The sequence below is a fragment of the Cnephaeus nilssonii genome, assembly GCF_951640355.1.
Source record: "Cnephaeus nilssonii genome assembly, chromosome: 6".
In the NCBI taxonomy this organism is placed as follows: domain Eukaryota; kingdom Metazoa; phylum Chordata; class Mammalia; order Chiroptera; family Vespertilionidae; genus Cnephaeus; species Cnephaeus nilssonii.
Genome location: NC_137077.1, coordinates 28,076,139 through 28,095,598, shown reverse-complemented (window position 1 = coordinate 28,095,598; position 19,460 = coordinate 28,076,139). Strand labels below are relative to the sequence as shown.

Here is a 19,460-nt window from a genome sequence, read left to right as displayed (position 1 = left end):
CTTTAATAAAAATATACTGAGATAACCCCTGATTATATCAACATTATTGAATAGAAATGTTTGCAACAATAACTTCGAACTAATGTAATGACTTATTAAGAAATGTGTTTATAAGCTATACAAAGGTACTTTTAGTTTGTTCATTTTTTTTCTGTTTTGAATAACTCTTTGGGGAACTCCAAGCTATTAGCAAAAATGGACTGTCCAAAGATAGACATAAATGAAGCTTATTATTTTTGTTATTCCACAAGGGACTTACCATTTCTAGCAGGTTCAAGAGTAGTTGACTGTGCCTTCTGACAATATTATAAGCTCGACAGCAAAGCTCCACAAAATCTTGGAAATGCTGTGGGTTTTTCCCACCCTCTGTAATAAAGTATTCCATCTCTGATGTAAAAATAAAAGGGGCTCTGTCCCTATAAATAAAAAACAATAGCAACCTTAAGCAGGAGGAGAAGTGGTTTGTAGGATTAAATTAGGCAGTTACAACAACTTATTTCCATTAATTTTTTGTTGTTATTTTCTCTCTATCCTAATGGATGAACCTCATTCATTGTGGGACAACTGGAGAAACTTGCTAATTGTAGACTTTGGATAATATAGCTGGCCTGCAACAGAGAGGGAAGGACAAGTTATTTTACAATGTCAACCTATATTGTCTGGAATGTTTAATTCCAAGTTATATGCGATGGGAATTAAAAATTAATTTTTATAAATTAAAAATTAATGTAAGGACAAATTAATAATGAAGGTGATTTTACAGAAAATATATTTACTACTACATTTTGAAATGATCAAAAAGATCATATGTTTTTTTTTTTTTTCTTTGAAGATATGCTGACCCTTTAGGAAAAAGTTTCAGGTAAAAGTTGAGATATGTAATGACAAGTTCTTTCAGAAGGCAGTCTGAAAAAAGCAGATGTTATTAATTCACTATCATATGCTTAGTAAGGAAGAAAAGACGTAGCTATATTTCATTTCATACTAGGCCCAAAAAATTACTTATCAGAAAGGAGGAAATATAAGAGGACCATGTTGGTATGTAAGTAATATCGCCCCCTATAGTCCCATGGTTGGAAAAAAAAGTAAACAAAGGACCAGAGAGATGGTTCCCTTGTTTTAGTCTTTTTTTTTTTTTTCATGTTATTTTAGACACAAAGAGACCTGAGATGAAGGGTTAGCACTTCTAATAGAAACTAGCAAAGGAAAGATTGGAAACCTCTCTGTGATTAAGCCTCACTCACTGAATAAGAAAAATACAAAAAAGTTTTGATGCTGATTTGACCTAAGGGTTATTGAAGGGAAGTTTTGAAATAATTTTAAGAGTCTTAAAATTACAACTTCCTGAATTATTTTTTGCTTTTCTCTTCAATAGAGAAAAATGTTTCACCAAATTGATTTTTCTTGGAAAGTTCTTATAGTTATGTTCAAATTTGTGTGATAACACATTTCCTTCTTTCATGGCAACCAGCATTATAAATCAGACGAAGAAACACCATAGTGCAAGTCAAATACAAAAGAAATATCCAAATTAGAGAAATGTACACTAATAATAATAATGAAGAACATAATTTTAGTTGTGTTTAAATATTATAATCTAGTAAATTTTCAGTGTACTCAACAATATAAATCTTGCATCTTTCCTATATGATTTACATGGCTAACTTCTTTATAAAAAATATTTTTATTGATTTCAGAGAGAAAGGGAGAGGAAGAGAGAGATAGAAACATCAATGATGAGAAAGAATCATCCATCAGCTGCCTCCTGTATGCCGCCCACTGAGAATTGAGTCTGTAAACTGGGCATGTGCCCTGACCAGGAATCAAATCCTGGTTCATAGGTTAATGCTCAACCATGCTACATGGCTAACTTCTGAGCAATTTTTAAAATAACAAAATTAGACTAAAGTTTTTCTACAAATGGAAAGAAGCCTCACAGGTGAAACAAAACCCTATCCCATTTCTACAGGCTATAGGAGTCATAGCTGGTATTTGGTTTATCAATCCACTCCAATGCGAACCTAATCCCAGATTGCAGAATCTGTGTACTAGAGCCCATATCTCAAGTTTAAGCAATACTTATAAATCTGAGAAATACATTGGCTGTGGCAAGATGGAAAATTGGAAACTATTTGATCTCTTACAGTCTATACCATTATTGAATTCTGAATCATATGTTGAAAATCTATCATTTATAGTTGTGCAAATACACCAAAAATGTTTTGTTGTGACTATACTACATTTGTCCAGATTACTATTTTAACCATTACTTGCCCAAGATGCACCTGTTCCTGCTTCTATACCTTTTACCTTCTACCTGTTTTGTTTCCTATTTCTAGGAAACATTTTATATATTTCCAATATTAGTGAGAAATGAGTAGTAGTTTTAAAATACACGTTCGGGGGAAATTTAAGAATATTTCTATTACAAATACTACTTATTAAGGAGGCAAATAAATTTATATGGGAAATATCAGGACAATTAATAATTAGTTGTTTGTTATTACTGATGCATAAACTTACCTTTTAACCATACTGTAGATATAATCTCTTTATATAAAGTCATGAGAATACCAAAATTATTATCATTAAGAATTTACATTTGTTAAAGGTAAGAAAAAAATTAAAAGAGAGCAAGCAATTGTGCCTGCCTTTTCACACATAACGGTGTATATTGCCAATGGATGAGAAAATGGCTCTGCTACTTTAACACTTGGGCTCAGGTTTCGAATGCCTGTCACAGTACAATCATCTTACAACATATTTGATTGCAGTTGTTAAAGATTTGGATTTACTATATATCATGGCCATAAATTCACTATGTCATCTGGAACTAACTAAAGAAGCAGCCATTTTGTGCCAATGCTGGAGAGAAAATAGGATGTGTTGGGATTATTGAAAAATAGGAATATCAGTCTTCTACATGACATCTTCCCAAGGGTCGTACGAACTACTGCCCAATAGTCTGGACAAGTTATAACAACTAAGTTAGTTATTGATTTGTGAATTAGAGAAAATCACAGTAATTACTTCAAAGAGTTCCTCTGAGGATTAATGAAACTAATGCATTTCAAGTAATTATGATGACTTAAGTGGTATTTTTGACTATTTCTTTTAGAATCTGGTTCCCCACCCTGGATGATACAGCACCATACTAAGGAGAACTTTCTTTCACCTCTCCCAGTGATAATCCACAGCAATTTGAGAAGAGCTACATGTTTCAATATTGGTGATATGGAGAATGGCCTGGAAAGGCAGACAACTCTATCAAGGATTCGTGACAGTAGAATCAGTCTTCTGGGCTCTGTGAACATACTTATCTCTTCCTTTTATAAGACAGTTCATCTAGCATTTACTTGAGTAACTAATAAAGTCCATAAATGGATGTACACAAATTTTAGTCCCATGTTTGAAAGATTTGAGTGTTTGAATATGTGTTCATATCCAGAACCAAAATGGGATTCAGTAATGAGGTACATTTTATTACTGAAATTACTATTTATTTCTTAAAATTCAAATGTTATTGTCCCCTGGAAATATCATAGTAATATTAAACTATCTTATTTTTTTTTAATATATTTTATTGATTTTTTACAGAGAGGAAGGGAGAGGGATAGAGAGTTAGAAACATCAATGAGAGAGAAACATCGATCAGCTGCCTCCTGCACACCCCCCACTGGGGATGTGCTCACAACCAAGGTACATGCCCCTGACCGGAATCGAACCCGGGACCCTTCAGTCCACAGGCCGACGCTCTATCCACTGAGCCAAACCGGTTTCGGCTAAACTATCTTATTTTAACATTTCTAAAACTTGCAGCCTCTCATCATAGTGGTTGGTGAAATTAGAGCACAAATAATGACTACAGAGTACTTTGAGAAATGTTTAAGTATATACTTTTCCTGATGTCACAAATGACCTACATTTCAGAGAGCACATTTTGCTGTCCAACACAAGTCTTCTTTTTAATATCCATGAGTTAATTGAGAAGGCAATTTGGAATCTCCATTGGATAGGATAGAAACTTTTATAATTAGACAACACAGGAAGCCTCATAGGTGCAATATAATGAGAACACAAGGGTTCATGTACTATTACAGAAAGAACTTGTGACACTGTGAGATCTCCAAGCTCTTGGCAATTATTAATTGAAGGAATCCTCACAAATAATATCTTATATCTAAAACATGTTTTTCTCCCAAAGTCCAGCATCTTTTAAAATGCACTGTGAGTCCTAAGTTAGACTCTGGGAGGTCACTCATCATTAACTACTCAGTAACTTTAGATCATGCTATGAGTTTCTTGTAGCCTCAGATATGCCATCTCCCTTATTTGAAAAGGGAATTAGAACAGCTACTTCTTCAAAATTATTAGTCCTACTTTCCTAAATCTGATATTTTGGGTGTTAGTTTATAGTAGATCAGGATTTTATGAGGACAGGAAGAGACTGGTCAGCTCCTCCAAATTCCCATGATTTCCCCCCTTGAGCTTGAATTTAAGGGAAAATGTACAGTTATGCTTTCAATGGAATTTCAGCAACTGTTTGGAATAGAAGTTAACATGGATATGAAGAAAGAATTATCAAAGCTATAATGCTTGGGTGAAATTGGATTATGGTATCACACTTTAGGTTCTAGGATGAAGGTAAAAATCAAGAATAATCCCAAGTTACTTCTGAAACATTTAAATCACCCACAAATTTACCATGTGCATGATCAAAATTTATGTATCAAACTTGAAATGGACATTTTATCTCTTACTAAGTTTAACACCACGAGTTTTCCCCCTGGCATAGGATCAGGTACTCTTTCTTTAGTTGAACACCAGATGAAGTTCTTATACTAGGCTCATGCTCAGAAGCCATTTGCAGTTTTTCTTTAATCACTAGATTCAGACTCAGGGCTATGAAATGCTAATATTGACAGGCACATTGTATCTTAGATCAACTCAGGAGTCAGCACTTGAGCCTTCCATTTTAAGCAAACTTTGTTCACAATGGGGCATAGGCAAGAAGGCAGAGTCCTTACACTACTATCTAAATTGTTCTCTCCCTCCATCATTTCTTTCATTTTATTTCCTTTTTCTCACAAAACTTTCTTCCTTTCTCAATCATCCCCCACTCTCTTCATCTGAAAACCTACAAATCTCCCTTTGAATAAAATTTATTTTTTTTAAACTAGAGAAACTGTTGGTTTTATTTGTTTAGTTTTGGTTTTTAATTTCTAATGAGAAGGGGCAAATAGATATAAAGAAAATTACTCAAGAGAAACCAGGTGATAAAACATAGTGGAATAATGAGGTGAAGTAAAACAGGGAGAAATAATAGGAAGAAAATGAAAATGACAACCTTTATTTCTTGAAATAATCTATGTGAGAGTGCTTTGAAAACCCAAAGCACTATTCAAATGCTAGGTGTAGTTTGCCTAGAACTGACTTTGTGATTAGCAAAGCCTTTGTGATACTTATAGTATGCCATTTAAAAAAAAAGATTTCATTGTTGTAAAAAAATATAACATAAAATTTACCATCTTAACCATTTGTAAGTGTACAGTTCAGTGGTATCAAATATTCATAATGTTGTACAACCATTACTGCCAGCCATCTCCATCTTTTCGTCTTATAAAACTGAAACTCTATACTCAATGAACAATAACTCCCCATTTTTCTCTCCTCCTAACTCCTGGCCACCACCACTTAACTTTCTGTCTCTATGATTCTGACTACTCTAAGTAGCCTCTATAAGTGAAAGCATGCAGTATTTGTCTTTTTTGTAACTGAACTTATCTTGTTTAGCATAATGTCCTTAAGGTTTATCCATGTTGTAGTATGTGTTAGAATTTTCTTCTTTTAAGGTGGAATAATATCCTGTTGTATGTATATAACTCATGCTGCTTACTCATTCATCTGTTGTTGGACACTTGGGTTGTTTCTACATTTTAGTTATTGTGAATAATGATGCCAAGAACATGGATTTATAAATACTGTTTTAATCCCTGCTTTTAACTCTTTGGGATGTATACGCAGAATTGAAATTGTTGGAACATATGGTAATTCTATTTTTATTTTTTTAAGGAATAGAGATACCATTTTCCACAGCAGCAGTAGCATTTTATATTCCCACTAATATTGCACAAGGGTTTCAATACATCTACATCCTTGCTGACACTTGTTTCCTGTTTTTTGATAGTAGCCATCCTCATGGTATGAGGTAGTGTGTCTCAAAATTTGAGTCTTATCCCCCAGACTCCCAAATGTAGAGTGGCCACTATGTAAAAATCCCTTGGTAAGTTTCCTGTTATAAAACAGAATATGCCAATTATTAATAATTTTATCGTTAGAAAAATTATACTTTTTCAGGTCAAAAGAAATAAAGTTTATGGCATTTTCATAGTGATCAACTAAGATTAAGCCTCTGTTAAGTGTCAGGTGCTAGCTAGGTGCTCAAGATACAAAGATGCATTTAAGACACTCACAGTTGAAGAGTTATTAGAAGGTGTATGTTTATTCTAGAAAATTTAGATGAGGCCTTCTTTGAGTAAAAAGAATTGCAATGTTTCTTATTAAACAATTATGTGAATAAAAAACCAGTAAGACTCATAGAATTTCTTTTTTTTTTCCATTGATTTTTTTTAGGGAGAGTGGAAGAGAGAGGGAAAGACAGAGAGAAACACCGATGTGAGAGAAACACATCGATTGGTTGCCTCCTGCACAAGCCCTGACCAGGGCCTGGGCCGGAGAGGAGCCTGCAACCGAGATCAAACCCAGGACCCTTTGGTCTACAGGCCGACGCTCTATCCACTGAGACAAACTGGCTAAAGGCCGACTCATAGAATTTCAGAGAAAACTAAGATAGTAATGAAAGCATGTGGAAGATCATCAATACCTGTATAGCACTTGGATTACTATGAATATTGCACCAAACCAGGATGATTGGAGCAAGACAAAAGTTAACATTTTAATCTGCTAAGGGAGTTTGGTTTTTCAAAGATGGTTTTAAATGGAGAATATTTAGAATATAAACATTTTAATACTCAAATTAGAAATCATCAAAAATCTTTAAATCAGTGGTAATTAACTATTGAAGATAATGTCAAAATGATCATAAATACTTGAAAAGAATATAAACCATGTTGTAAGAAAACAGCTATATAATATTTAGACCATCCTGGCTAGAAATAATTTAACAAGAAAAGAACAGAGTTTGCATTTTATTTTGTTGAGTTCTGGAATTATTTTTTCATATGTTTTAAATGGATTGATGTGTGGTGGTATATATTTAATAACTAGCTAACTTTTTTATAGAAAAAAAGCTACGATTTGTAACATTTCCAATTTTCATCGTGTATACATCCCCACTATGGCTGATTTTAGTCTACCACTGTGATGTCATTGAATGTGGAGTTGAGAAGTAATAGACACAACAGGCTTTTGGAAGCTGGTCCAGCACATCTCTGCTTATGTCTCAAGTTATTTCTGAAGTCAAGGATGATTTGGTGAAATATGTTACAATCTAACTAAACCTGACAGATAGTGTGCAATCCAGTCTGTCAGTCAACAAGCCTCAAAGTCAGAGAACTTAAAGGACTAATAGTTCAATTTTTGACTTTCAAAGCACATACTTTCAAAAGGGAGTGGGCTATAAGGGGTCAATGGGAGAAAAAAAGGGACATATGTAATGCTTTCATCAATAAAGATTTTTTAAAAGCACCACAAATATATTTTGATAATTTAAAATGAAAGAAACAATTGTCACCTAGAGATGCATTCTCTTTTCTTGTCACTTCATTTGGAATACTTAATTATAATTAATTACAATAAATATCTATAGACCCCCTCAATGCTAGGCACTCTTCTAAGCTCTTAACATACATCAATTAATTTAATCTTCAGAATAATCTGTTTTATAGATGACTAAGCTGAGGCACAGAGAATCCATTTGTTCAAGGTCATATCATTGGCACATGTTAGTATCAGATTTAAAAACACACCATACAATCTATCTCCAGGGTACCTGACCTTAACCACTGCTCATACAATCTCTAAAAGTATGTAAAAAGAAAGCTGCAAGAAATACTTCATCAAATTTAGTATTAACAAAGTGAAAGATGATATAGACTATGGGAATATGCTCTGAAAGACTAAAAAGTATGAATCAATAAGTTAAGAGAGCAAAGAACATCACCAATAAAGGCCTTTCTTAATTTTTCCTCTAAAAGAGAGTAATCAAAAAACTGAGTTGAAATTTAGAATTTATTACAAGAGTATCTTTTAGGCAATGAAAAATGACTATATAGAAATCGTTGTTACTGGGGAACTTTGAGTGAAAAATTGTGTATGCATAATTGAACCACTTTAATTTGAATCTTTGTGAGAGAAAATAGAGCAATGAAGATAATAATTAAGCAATACTGTAGAAGAAAAACTAATATGTTTCAGAAAGTTGGTGAAATTTGTCAGTATTTTCATTATAGGGATTAACCAAATGTTCCTAGAATCATTTATCTAATCCCATAATTAAAACCAATAAGGAAGGATTGCTTGTTTATGTACAAGATGTGAAAACCTTTATATTCATTACTGATATTTGATTTCTTTCTTTCTTCAAGGTTAGAAAGTCTACAGGAGCCTCAGATTTGGTTTAAGCATGAAGATGGGCTTTCCAGATTTCTGGAAAATGGAATTCAGAGGAATGGTTCAGGGACATTTGGGCAAGGAATCCAAATGAGAGTGTTGCTGGGCTGACTCATGAGGAGAGCCTGATGTTTGCAAACCTTTCCTAAACAGAGTCACACAGATGGAGAGTGTGAGATGTTCTGAAATGGTGATGTAAGCATGAGTATAAAATGCCCAGCAAGAAATCAATTTTATTCTCAAAGATCCATATTATATAGTTTATGTTGGCATTTTAATACCAAAGTATGGCCATCTAGAGAAAGTTCATCACATTATATTGTAGGAGACATTATTATTTCTTCTATTGAGGAGCTGTTTTTAGCTAAATGACTGATTAGTCTTTGGAATGGTCTGATCCCAATTCTACTTTTATATGAAGTATCCTTTTTAAAGCAAGGGACGTTGGCCTTATACTTCTGGTTTCCTTGACTTCAGTCTAAATAAGATTTAAAAAATCTATTCAACCAACAGCTTTTTCCTTCTTAGTAAATTATATAATTATTTGCTAAAACCAAAAATCCATGAGTCAATCTAGAACATTTTTCTTTCTTCTTCTAACCCACTGGGCCCCCACCCCAGCCCAAACAATTAGCAGGTTCTGTGGCTCATTCTAAAATATATTCTAAATCTGTCAGTTTGCATCACTTTTTACCATTAAGGTCTTGCCTTAACTATTGCAATAGCCTCCTAACTGGTCCCCTGGACATAAAATAAAAGCCAACCTCCATACCATGTCTTCAGTGCCCTACTTGTTTTGGCCTCCACCAGACTCCTCACCTTTACCTCCTACTGCCTGCCCCTCTCTATCTCACCTGCAGGCCTCAGGCTTTCTTGTTGTCACTGGAACATGCCATGCTTATTTCAATGCTAATGGTTGATAGTTTTGCTTTTCTTTCTTCTCATGGATCTCCATAGTTACCACTCATTACACAGCAGCTTCTCATCTCTTCCAAGGGGCTTCTTTAGAACAGCATCCCTGCCTCAGTCCCTTTCTATCCCATTTCTCTGCTTCAGTTTCTTAATAAAAAAATTAAGTACCTTATTTCCTCATATTATTTCTTTGCATGTTAACTTGTTTAATGCCTGTTATCTCTGCTAGAAAGAGATCAGGGTTTGTATTTGTCTTGTTTAATGTTGTAGCCCCAGATTCTTGATCTAGGTGCTCACTAAGTACATTTACAATGATTTAAGACTGATTGGGTTCAGGAAGTGTGCTAGTTTTATAATATGTGGACCGGGGTGGTGAATTACTATGGGCAATATATCAGAAGCATTGAGACCATAAGCTTATGCCTCATTGCCCATTCAAGGTTTATTAAAAACCCCAAAAATATTGCATTTCAGATAATTCAGACTAGAACAGGATTAGCATCTCATAAGAGAGAACCAATTTAGTCCACTATTTTAGAAAACTAATTTTTCCATTAACCATCTATTTAAAAAAAATTTCCTTTAGTTTATTAGGTTTTTTAATTATGTTTATGTTTTCTTCAGGGTTTTGAGAGATGGGGAGCAAGTCAAATGCTGGATTTCTATGCCATTATATATCACTCTAAGATATTACTTAATTACTGTAATAAAACTTCTTTGTGCACTGACCTCTTTATCCCTCCAAATGTTTGCGCATGACCTAAAATTTTTCCAAAGTCAATATGAAACATGTGGCCTGACTTCGTCAGCATGATATTGTCATTGTGACGGTCACAGACTCCCAGGATGAACGTTACCACACACCAGCCAGCACAGGAATAGAAAAAGTTGCTCAAGGCCTAATAAATTGAAAAACAATAACACAAGAATAATGCACATATAAAAATGAGCAAATGCATTCACATCAGAGTTAATGGTAAAAAGTATGATGAAAGCAAAATTACATAATCAAGAACCACTTCTAAATGTCAGCTGAGAGAAGGGTATAATTAAATAACTAGTCCTTGATATGTGACAGAAGAACATGAAGTGATATCTTCTTTAGCCTAATATATACATGTTTTCATTGAAATGGGGAAAATACCTCTTTTATTCAGTTTGCGTTAACTTTCAGAATTTCTAGAGAGGATTCTTGGTGTGACTTTTTGATGTCTCAAATATACAATACTGAATGATTTTTTTCAAGGTAAAAGAAGAAACACTATAACTTAATATTGCCTATCCCCAGAGAAATTTAAAATATCAGCTCTTTAATATTTGAATTTTTAACACAGAAAAAGCTATGTTGAAATATCTGTAATATTTTATGTTTATAGTTGCAAATGGATCATTCAGTTGATGTTTAAAAGTGTCTTGGTACAGTATACTAGTATATCAATGAATGCTTATATGGGTGGAAACAGATTACTGTTAAGTCAGTTGTGGCTTATGCTTCTTTAATGGACAGCGGTATCTTGCCAAAATTACTCTATGTTTTCAACACGGTATCCTAGTTGTGAATCATTTTCATCAATGATGCAACCATGAGTACCCTTGGTGTAACCATGAGTGATTGGTTGGACTACAGTTATGAGTCTCTTCGAATGGTGTGGCTGACTTGCTGGACAGGGAGTCTATGTCCCTGGACTGTATGCTGGGACACCTTCGTTCAGGTACCCTAGGTGTCTGGGCAAGCCACATAACTTGTCTGTCTAGATTTCCTCCACTTATAAATTAAAGATAAAATATGTTCTTCACATCATGGCTGTGAAGAGCAAATGTATGTGGAAATACCTAAAACAGTAAAATGGGGATTTGTGTAAAACTCAAATTACAATGTGGGGAATAACTAAAAACAGATTTCAAGATAACTTCTCAGTCTGTTATTTGGCCTCCCAACAGTCACCTCAGTTTGCCAGGACTGAAGGGTTTCCTAGAATGAGGAAACTTCAGTGCTCAGAACAGTCTGAGGAGGATTCCTGCTGGCTCATATTGGGTCTCTGTGTGAATTAGCATACAGGTGCCTCTGCCTCTGGGTGGACCCAGATGTAACAGTTCCTGTCTTGGTAGGCAGAACGAGGCCCAGCTCTAAGCAACTCCGCCCCTTAGCCAGGAGCCCTGGTATAGAACCCACATAACTACACTGCTGGCCAGATGCCGGGAGGAAGTAAAGTGAGGGTAAATGTTCGCAGTCAATAGAACAGTATGTTTTGTTAAGTACTGAGATATAAAAAAAATTAATAAACTCTATTATGCATTTTGCAAACATTGAAAGAATAAGGCATGAGAAAGTAGAGCTTGGCAGAAGAAATGTATTGCAAAGGAAGGAGGGAGATTTCTAGAAATTGGAGATTGTGTATACATTGGCAGAGGTAACTTGAAGGGCGTAGTTGAAGGAGCGTCATCTTAGGTGAGATAAGGAAGGCAATTGAGCAAAGAGAGTCTTTATTAATAGCCTGGAATTTGACCCAGAAAAAAAAACAAACAGAAATTTTTATCTGGTTAATTTATCATTTAAACTGGGTTATTGTTACTAGGCTGATGACTGAGTGAATTAGAACTCTAAGAGTTACTTTTCCATAAATCAGAATTTCTAATGAACCAGAGCATATTCTTATTCAAGCGCATTATGTAAAATTAGCTCCAGCAGGACAAACCTTTTCATAATCCGCCTTTAAGTGGTTGTGCTGACTGAACCACTTCTTGATTGTGTTTTCCTTCAGTGGTCCCATCAGTCCAGCGTGGCGGTGGATCTTTGCTAGGGTCACAGCATCGGGCACCATCTGCACCAATCCTGCTTGAGAAAAAAATAATTCTTTCCTCACAGGATGAGGGATGCGTAGGAAATACTAGCAAGACTTAGAGAACCCTTTTCTTTCCAGATCTTTTCTGAAGGAGACTTATCTAGATGGCCTCCCCTCTAATTTTTCCTAAATCCTGGGGAACAATGAGGCTACTTGCTGTGCTTGGATCAGATGTCTCAAAAAGAGCTTTAATATTTTTTTCTAAAATGACAATAGAGAGCCAATTTAGATGTCTCACAGAGACCCTGGTGGCTCAATAGAGTTGTGGGTTAATTAATATATATCTTGTGTGGTCATTTACAATTTAAGGGAGGACATTCAAACTTGTGTAACAAGTTTGATAAGCAAACAAAATGCAATCTCCATAACAAATATTTGAAATATATTTTAAAAATCAGTGTTCAGGTTCATAGGAGCTTCATTGTTAAATGGTAATTTTCTAGGTGTGAACACAATAACTCTGCAGTAAACAGGTCAAAAGTCACCTGCCCTTCCTTCTCAGTCAACATGAAAGAGAAACTATGATAACCATTTTAAAAAATATATATTTTTATTGATTTCAGAGAGGAAGGGAGAAGAAAAGAGAGATAGAAACATCAATGATGAGAGAGAATCATTGATCGGCTGCTTCCTGCATGCCCCCTGCTGGGCATCAGGCTGCAACCTTGACCTACTGGCTCACAGGTTGATGCTCACAACCACTGAGTCATGCTGGCTGGGCGATAATAATATTTTTAAAGGGAGCGTATACTCATTTAACTTCAACAGGACCTTTGCTCCATTGGCCATATACATCAAGGCTTCTTTTTCATTGTTTTCATAAGGTTATTGAAATGCATATATTTTCAAACCCACTGATTTTTATTCTGTTCAGAACAGCAGTTGAAACCCAGTATTTAAGACTTTTCCTGGGACTAATGTCCTCAAAACAACCTACAATGTACAGTTCTGTAAATAAAGTCATGGAAAGAAATTAAAGTACAGAATGACATACCATCTTGACAATTGAAAGAGTTGCAAACCCAAATTCCCAAAAGGACCAGGTATACAAATGTAAGTATACTAGTATGAAAAGAGAGATGGTGGAGTTTTTAAAATTGACTGTTTCATGGTCTACCTTAAAAAATTTAATTAAACAACAACAAACAAGTAGATCACAGTGCTGGTAAATGAAACACTTCCCTGGGCTGGATTTAGCCAGTGGCTGCTGCTTGCAGCCTTAATTTCTCTTAATATCCAATAGCCCAGCTGTGACCATTAGGCACCTACATCACTGGATCAGAAAGAAACTTAAACATGGGGAGTGGGAATTGAATGTTGCAAATATAACCTATGAAACCTATATGCCAAATAAATAAATCTTACCTAATAATAGACAAACATGTAAATTGACAGTACCTCTGCTATGCCCACAGCCAATCAGAGTGAGTATGCAAGTTAGAAGGCCAAAGATGGCAGCCGCCCAGCTGCTCCAGGCGTGGAGTGGCCAGGCGGGGTAGGACGCCTGCTATGAGAGGGAGGGCGAAGGGATCTATAGGAGCGCAGTGCCCCAGCGAAGACAAGACTGCAGACTCTGGAGTCTACAGCAAAGACAAAGACTGCAGACTCTGGCCCGAGTGAAGGCCTGAGTGTCTGGTGCCAGAGGAAAACCAGTGCTGGAAGCCAAGGGAAGGAAGGCCTATTGCACGAATCTCTTCGTGCAACGGGGCTCTAGTAAATACCGTACTTTCCGGTGTATAAGACTGGGCGTATAAAATTTTCCTGGGTTAAAAAGTCGTTTTATACGGCAGAAAATACGGTATATTGGACTATATTGATGGGATTAGATATAATGGATTAGATATATTGGACTACCGTATTTTCCAGTGTATAAGATGACTTTTTAACCCAGGAAAATCTTATACGCCCAGTCGTCTTATACGCCGAAAAATACGGTAATAAAAAGAAAGAGAAATAACACCTCAGAGATAAATCCTGGATCCTGGGCACATTCTTAATATAACACCTCTAGCTCCTCCTTCATTAGTAATTGGCTCGTGTGTAGGTTTTCTCATGTGTATTTAAGTGAGATAGCAAATATAAAGCATTACATTTAGTAGTGACAAAATTAGAGGCGATTTCTCTTTCTAATCCTGAAAATTTCCCTCCTAATTTTCCCAAACCCTCCATGTACTTCCTAAAGGAAAGTTACCTCTACCTGGTTCCCAAGTGTTTTATTGCAGCCTCACATCTGATCATGCCTGAAATTAGGACTTAGATCATTACACCCTTTGGATATGAACTATCGCAATATCAGTTACTTTTCAGGCCACATTTGTCTTCAGGGAGTTAATCTTTGCTAAATCCCAAGTCATTTATCAGAAGCCTTGCTTTGCTAACTACTCAGAAAACCTTGTACCCAATTTATAACAATCATGATGGCTAAATTCTGCCTATTAATTAAAACCATAAATTACATTTTACACATTTTAAGCTAGTACATATCATACACCTTTTAAATACTTCTAACATAATCCTGTGCAAATTGAGTAATATGCGTGGTTCCATTCTTACAGTCCTTTAATGCAGCATTGCTCAAATTTTAATGCACATATATATCACTTAGGGATCTTGCAAAAATGTAAGTTCTGATTCAGTAGAAAGGGGTGGGGCCTGAGATCCTGCATTTCTAACAAGTCCCCAGGTGATGTCAATGCTGCTGGTCCATGGGTCATACTTTAAGTAGCAAGGTTCTTAAGAACAAAACTTTTCAAGGTGGTATCATAAAGGCAGTGGCTCTCAAAAAGGGGTGCATAAGAAACATTAGAGCAGCTTTTTTAATCACCAAAACTTGAGTACCCCAGCGGTGAACCTGACTTAAAACCCTGGTTGGGGCTGTGTTATATTTATTCCTCCTATTCCCCTAAGTAATTTTTATGCCAATGAAATTTGTAGATCCAGAAAAAAAACATAAATTAAAAAAATTTTATTTGCCTTGATAGTCAGTCTCTTCCAAAGATATTAGGATATTATATACAAACTAGAGGCCTGGTGCATGAATTTGTGCACCAGTGAGATCCCTTGGCCAGGCCTGTGGGATTGGGCCAAAATCAGTTATCTGACATCCTCTGAGGAGTCCCAGATTATGAGAAGGTGCAGGCGAGGCCGAGGGACCCCACCAGTGCACAATTGGGGCCATGGAGGGATGCAGGAGGTTGGCCAGCCAGGGCAGGACCATGGGAGGGCTCCAGGGTGTGTCTGGCCCATCTTGCTCAGTCCTGATTGGCCGGACCCCAGCAGGAAGCTCACCTACTGGTCCGAGCATCTGCCCCCTGGTGGTCAGTGCACATCATAGCGAGTGGTTGAACAACCTTAGTATATCACTAGCATATTACACTTTGATTGGTTGAATGGCTGACTGATTGACCAGACACTTAGCATATTAGGCTTTTATCATATAGGATTAGTCATGAGAATTATAATCAACAATAATGTTGATAAAATCTTGTAAGCTTTTGGCCTGAAATATATTCTTCTTAAGGGCTACAATTCTGTTTAAATCATTTTAGTATTCTCTACCTTACTCTGTGACATTCCTTGAGAACAGTAGATATTTATTAAGCCTTGGAACATGATTAAAAATACACCCTAAAAAATGACATTTGCTTTAATGATCTCTATTTTTCTTGAAGAAATAATTTGCTAGCATAATGCTGTTTGAATTTTTACAACTATAGAAGATTGCTGGTAGATGGGGGAAGAATGACTTGTTTGATTTATGACATCTGCATCTTTGGGCAAGTCTACAGTTATTTTTTGCCAAATCATTTTATTAACTTCAAAAGATTTAGCCCCTGTTACATTCTGTGATTATAAACTGAGAAATGAGTAGATCAAACTGAAGAATTCCATGGAAGTCAGTGATGTATTCAATTTCTGAAGAAAAGGTGATCCATGTGACATCATAAAGCTCAGCTTGGCTCATCCAGTTTTATTCTTACACTTTCAACATATTAGGCTATGAAAGAATTAGGTCACATGAGAAAAGGGAGAGTAAGACTCAAGGAATAAAGGATATCAGAGTAGCAATGATAAAAAGACTCTTTTAGGAACTAGAGCTTTAGAAAGGATCCAGGGGTGGGACAGTTGGCATGGAAACAATAGCCCTATTGGGTTTCATGACAATAGAGTCATACTGAAATTCAAGTTGCAAGTTAAGCTAACTAGAAGGTACTTCCATGCCTGGCTTCTAAAATCTCAAATCACAATTGTTTGGGGTACTGAGCCTAGTGGTGGAATGTCAGGAACTGGAGAGGCAGGCAGTGAAAGGTCTTCTTTTGTGATGAGAGGTTTAAATTGTATCTCTGCTTGAATGAAAAAATAATGACTACATGGTTCTAGGACCCTTTTCTAGTTCTATGGTATTTTTATACCTTTGTTCATGCAGAGGTATCTGCTATAACTCATACCAATTATTTTAATGAAATTCTAAATGGCAACAACCACTTGTCAAAAAGATATCTTAAATATATATATATTAAATTCAGCATGATTGTAATTAAATACAATTTTTACCTCTAATGTTTTGGTAATAATTTGAGTGGACCACTAACATTATTTTCATTGGTAATATGTATAAATGTAGGTACATTTCCACAATAATGGCTTAGATTTTATAAGGGAAAAGAAATGCTGAAGTATGTTAAAAGTTTGCATGTATGGTCACCTTTGACTGTTGCTATTATTTACATTTTACTTGAAAGTCTTTTAGAAATTAAGTTCAGGTTTACAATGTATTTAGAACTTTATAACTTCTTTAAGCATTTGCAACTTTTCAAATTTTGCATCAGTAGGTGACAATTGTTATTTTTTTGAATTAGTAGGCCTTTCTATTATCTTGGAAAAAGAGAAAAGATAGGAGTTAGTTATTAATGAACTAATCTTAAAGACACACAAAAGAATATCACCGTTAACATTTGGATTGTCAAGGTTCTCATTAATATCTAAAAGGACATTATGCTTTATGTAAATTATTTTGGCTTATAATTTTTTAAAATAATTCTTGTTTAAAAAGAAGAACAAGTATGTATAGTTCTTTGGATTTTAAAATTTATAGTCTAAAATGAGCGCTGTGAAAGTTTGGTGGCATTTTACCAGTAAATGCATGACAGAAATGATGTAAGTCTTCCCATTATCTAGTCTGTACTGACCTTGGCCTTTCCCTGTGGATAGACATCTATAAATGATCATTTGCATATCCAGGCCCTCCTGCAGCCAAATATTGTCCATCATTTGGACAATCTGCAGAACAAGCATATCCTGGCGAAGATCATCTCCAGCCTGTTCAAAACAAAATGATAGACTCTGGATTTCTCTATGACTGCCATTAAAAGCTTTCAAATGTAATATATGTCATTTCTTTCCTTAAATACATTTTTAGCCAATTTAGAGTCATTTCAATTATTTTATTACCTCTCACAGTACCTTGTGTTTCTGATGGAAGATCAAAGAGAATGAGAACTTTCCTTTAAGTGATTACAGAAGCTTCAGCCATCAAATTAGAAGCTGCTTGGAATGTTGTTCTCTGACAATCTTTCAATTTATTATCCATGTGCAATATCTTAGACTCAAAGTCTAGTGAAGAAAGGCTGAATAAATGTTTATCCAAAATTTCAAACTCAGCCAGGAGAGAGTTAAGTGGAACATTATTTGGTATGTCATAAATTTATGCACTGATAAACAGAATACCAAGAGCTTCTCGACTATGAGGATAAACATACACATATGATTCATCAGACTCTGAGTCATTGGCTTCTCTTATTATGAGGGCAGTTGAAAAGTTTTCAGAGTAAATGGTCTTTGATAAAAAATAAGAAATGATAAAGGGGAGGTTTTCAAGCATTGGTGAAAGAAATGGAATATGTCCAAAGGGAAACAATAGTTCTATGCTTTTAAACTATTAATAATTTTTATTTTGAAAATGCTTTCTAAATTACATGCAGAAAAATATGCCAAGATGAGAGTCCAGTTTTTTTTTTCTTCAGCAAATATGCAGTGTCATTGAACCATTATTGCTTGAGGTTACACAGTTCAAAGGAAAAAACTGGATGTCCTACTATCTTCAAATATAGTCAGAATCCACCAAAAATATCACTCAGATATTACTAAATTAAGCAAATTACTAAAATAAGCAAATGCTTACATATAATAATTTTATGTTAAATTAATTTATATTATTTGAGTTACAGGTAATTTTGATTCTAATTTAGTATTTAGGCCAAAAGAAAGCTCTCGCCTTTGGGGCTCACCACACATTCCAGTTTCTGTGTTACTCAAAAGTGATTGTATAATTTTGCTTATTGGAACATATTTTCGTAAATTTTGCACTGAAGGTTCATGGACTTTAAGCCAGTAATGTTTGATTTATTGCCAATCATAGTTTGGCATGTACTATAATTCTGTAAAAAATGCAAAATCAAAAATAACTGGAATCTTTTGTGTTGTTGCCAGCAGAAAATAGCACCAGTAATTTTCTTGTGAGCAATATATCAATATTTCTACCAATGTAATCAATTTGATGTTTTAGGAGTTACTGTACCTTAAAAATGATGCTGATATTTTTGCCCATTGGATTAGCATTGATGAAAGTAATCTTCAATGGCAACGCATTAGATGTGAAATATGAACATGCCTACAAGAGGAGAAGAGAAAATCTGTGACCAAAATAAAGCAAAAAGAACACATTCCCGGAAATCATGGCACCTTGCAGAATTTATTTGAACAAATAGAACACATATGAATAATTTTTACACTTTGGAACAAAGAAACTTATTTATTTTTTTAAAAAAACAAGCAACTTTAGTTTTACCAACCAAAACCTTTACTTGGAAAATGAAAAGCCAGCTTTTTGGCAGGTCATAAATCTTCAACTACACTTTTTTTTCTAACAAAACAGTGGTGCTATGTTGGGGATTTAAATAAATGAAGTAGTATAGTATGTAGGTATTGTGTTTATGCTAGTTGGCTAATATCTAAAAGGTAAAATTGTTATTTAAAAATTATTTCCTTTTAATTATGTCTGCTCTGCAGCATATT

At 35.0% G+C, this 19,460-nt stretch overlaps 1 protein-coding gene across 1 annotated transcript in view; it reads right to left on the bottom strand.

Annotated features, from left to right (window-relative positions):
* PIK3C2G (phosphatidylinositol-4-phosphate 3-kinase catalytic subunit type 2 gamma) overlaps positions 1-19,460 on the bottom strand; it is a gene marked incomplete at both ends in the record, with an annotated part of 264,212 nt that overhangs the window by 78,412 nt on the left and 166,340 nt on the right. Inside the window, 5 exons of the mRNA XM_079775257.1 lie at positions 260-416; positions 10,273-10,442; positions 12,240-12,376; positions 17,576-17,705; positions 18,964-19,056. Of these exons, the coding sequence (XP_079631383.1) occupies positions 260-416; positions 10,273-10,442; positions 12,240-12,376; positions 17,576-17,705; positions 18,964-19,056 (687 nt within the window). The remainder of the gene's footprint in view (positions 1-259; positions 417-10,272; positions 10,443-12,239; positions 12,377-17,575; positions 17,706-18,963; positions 19,057-19,460) is intronic.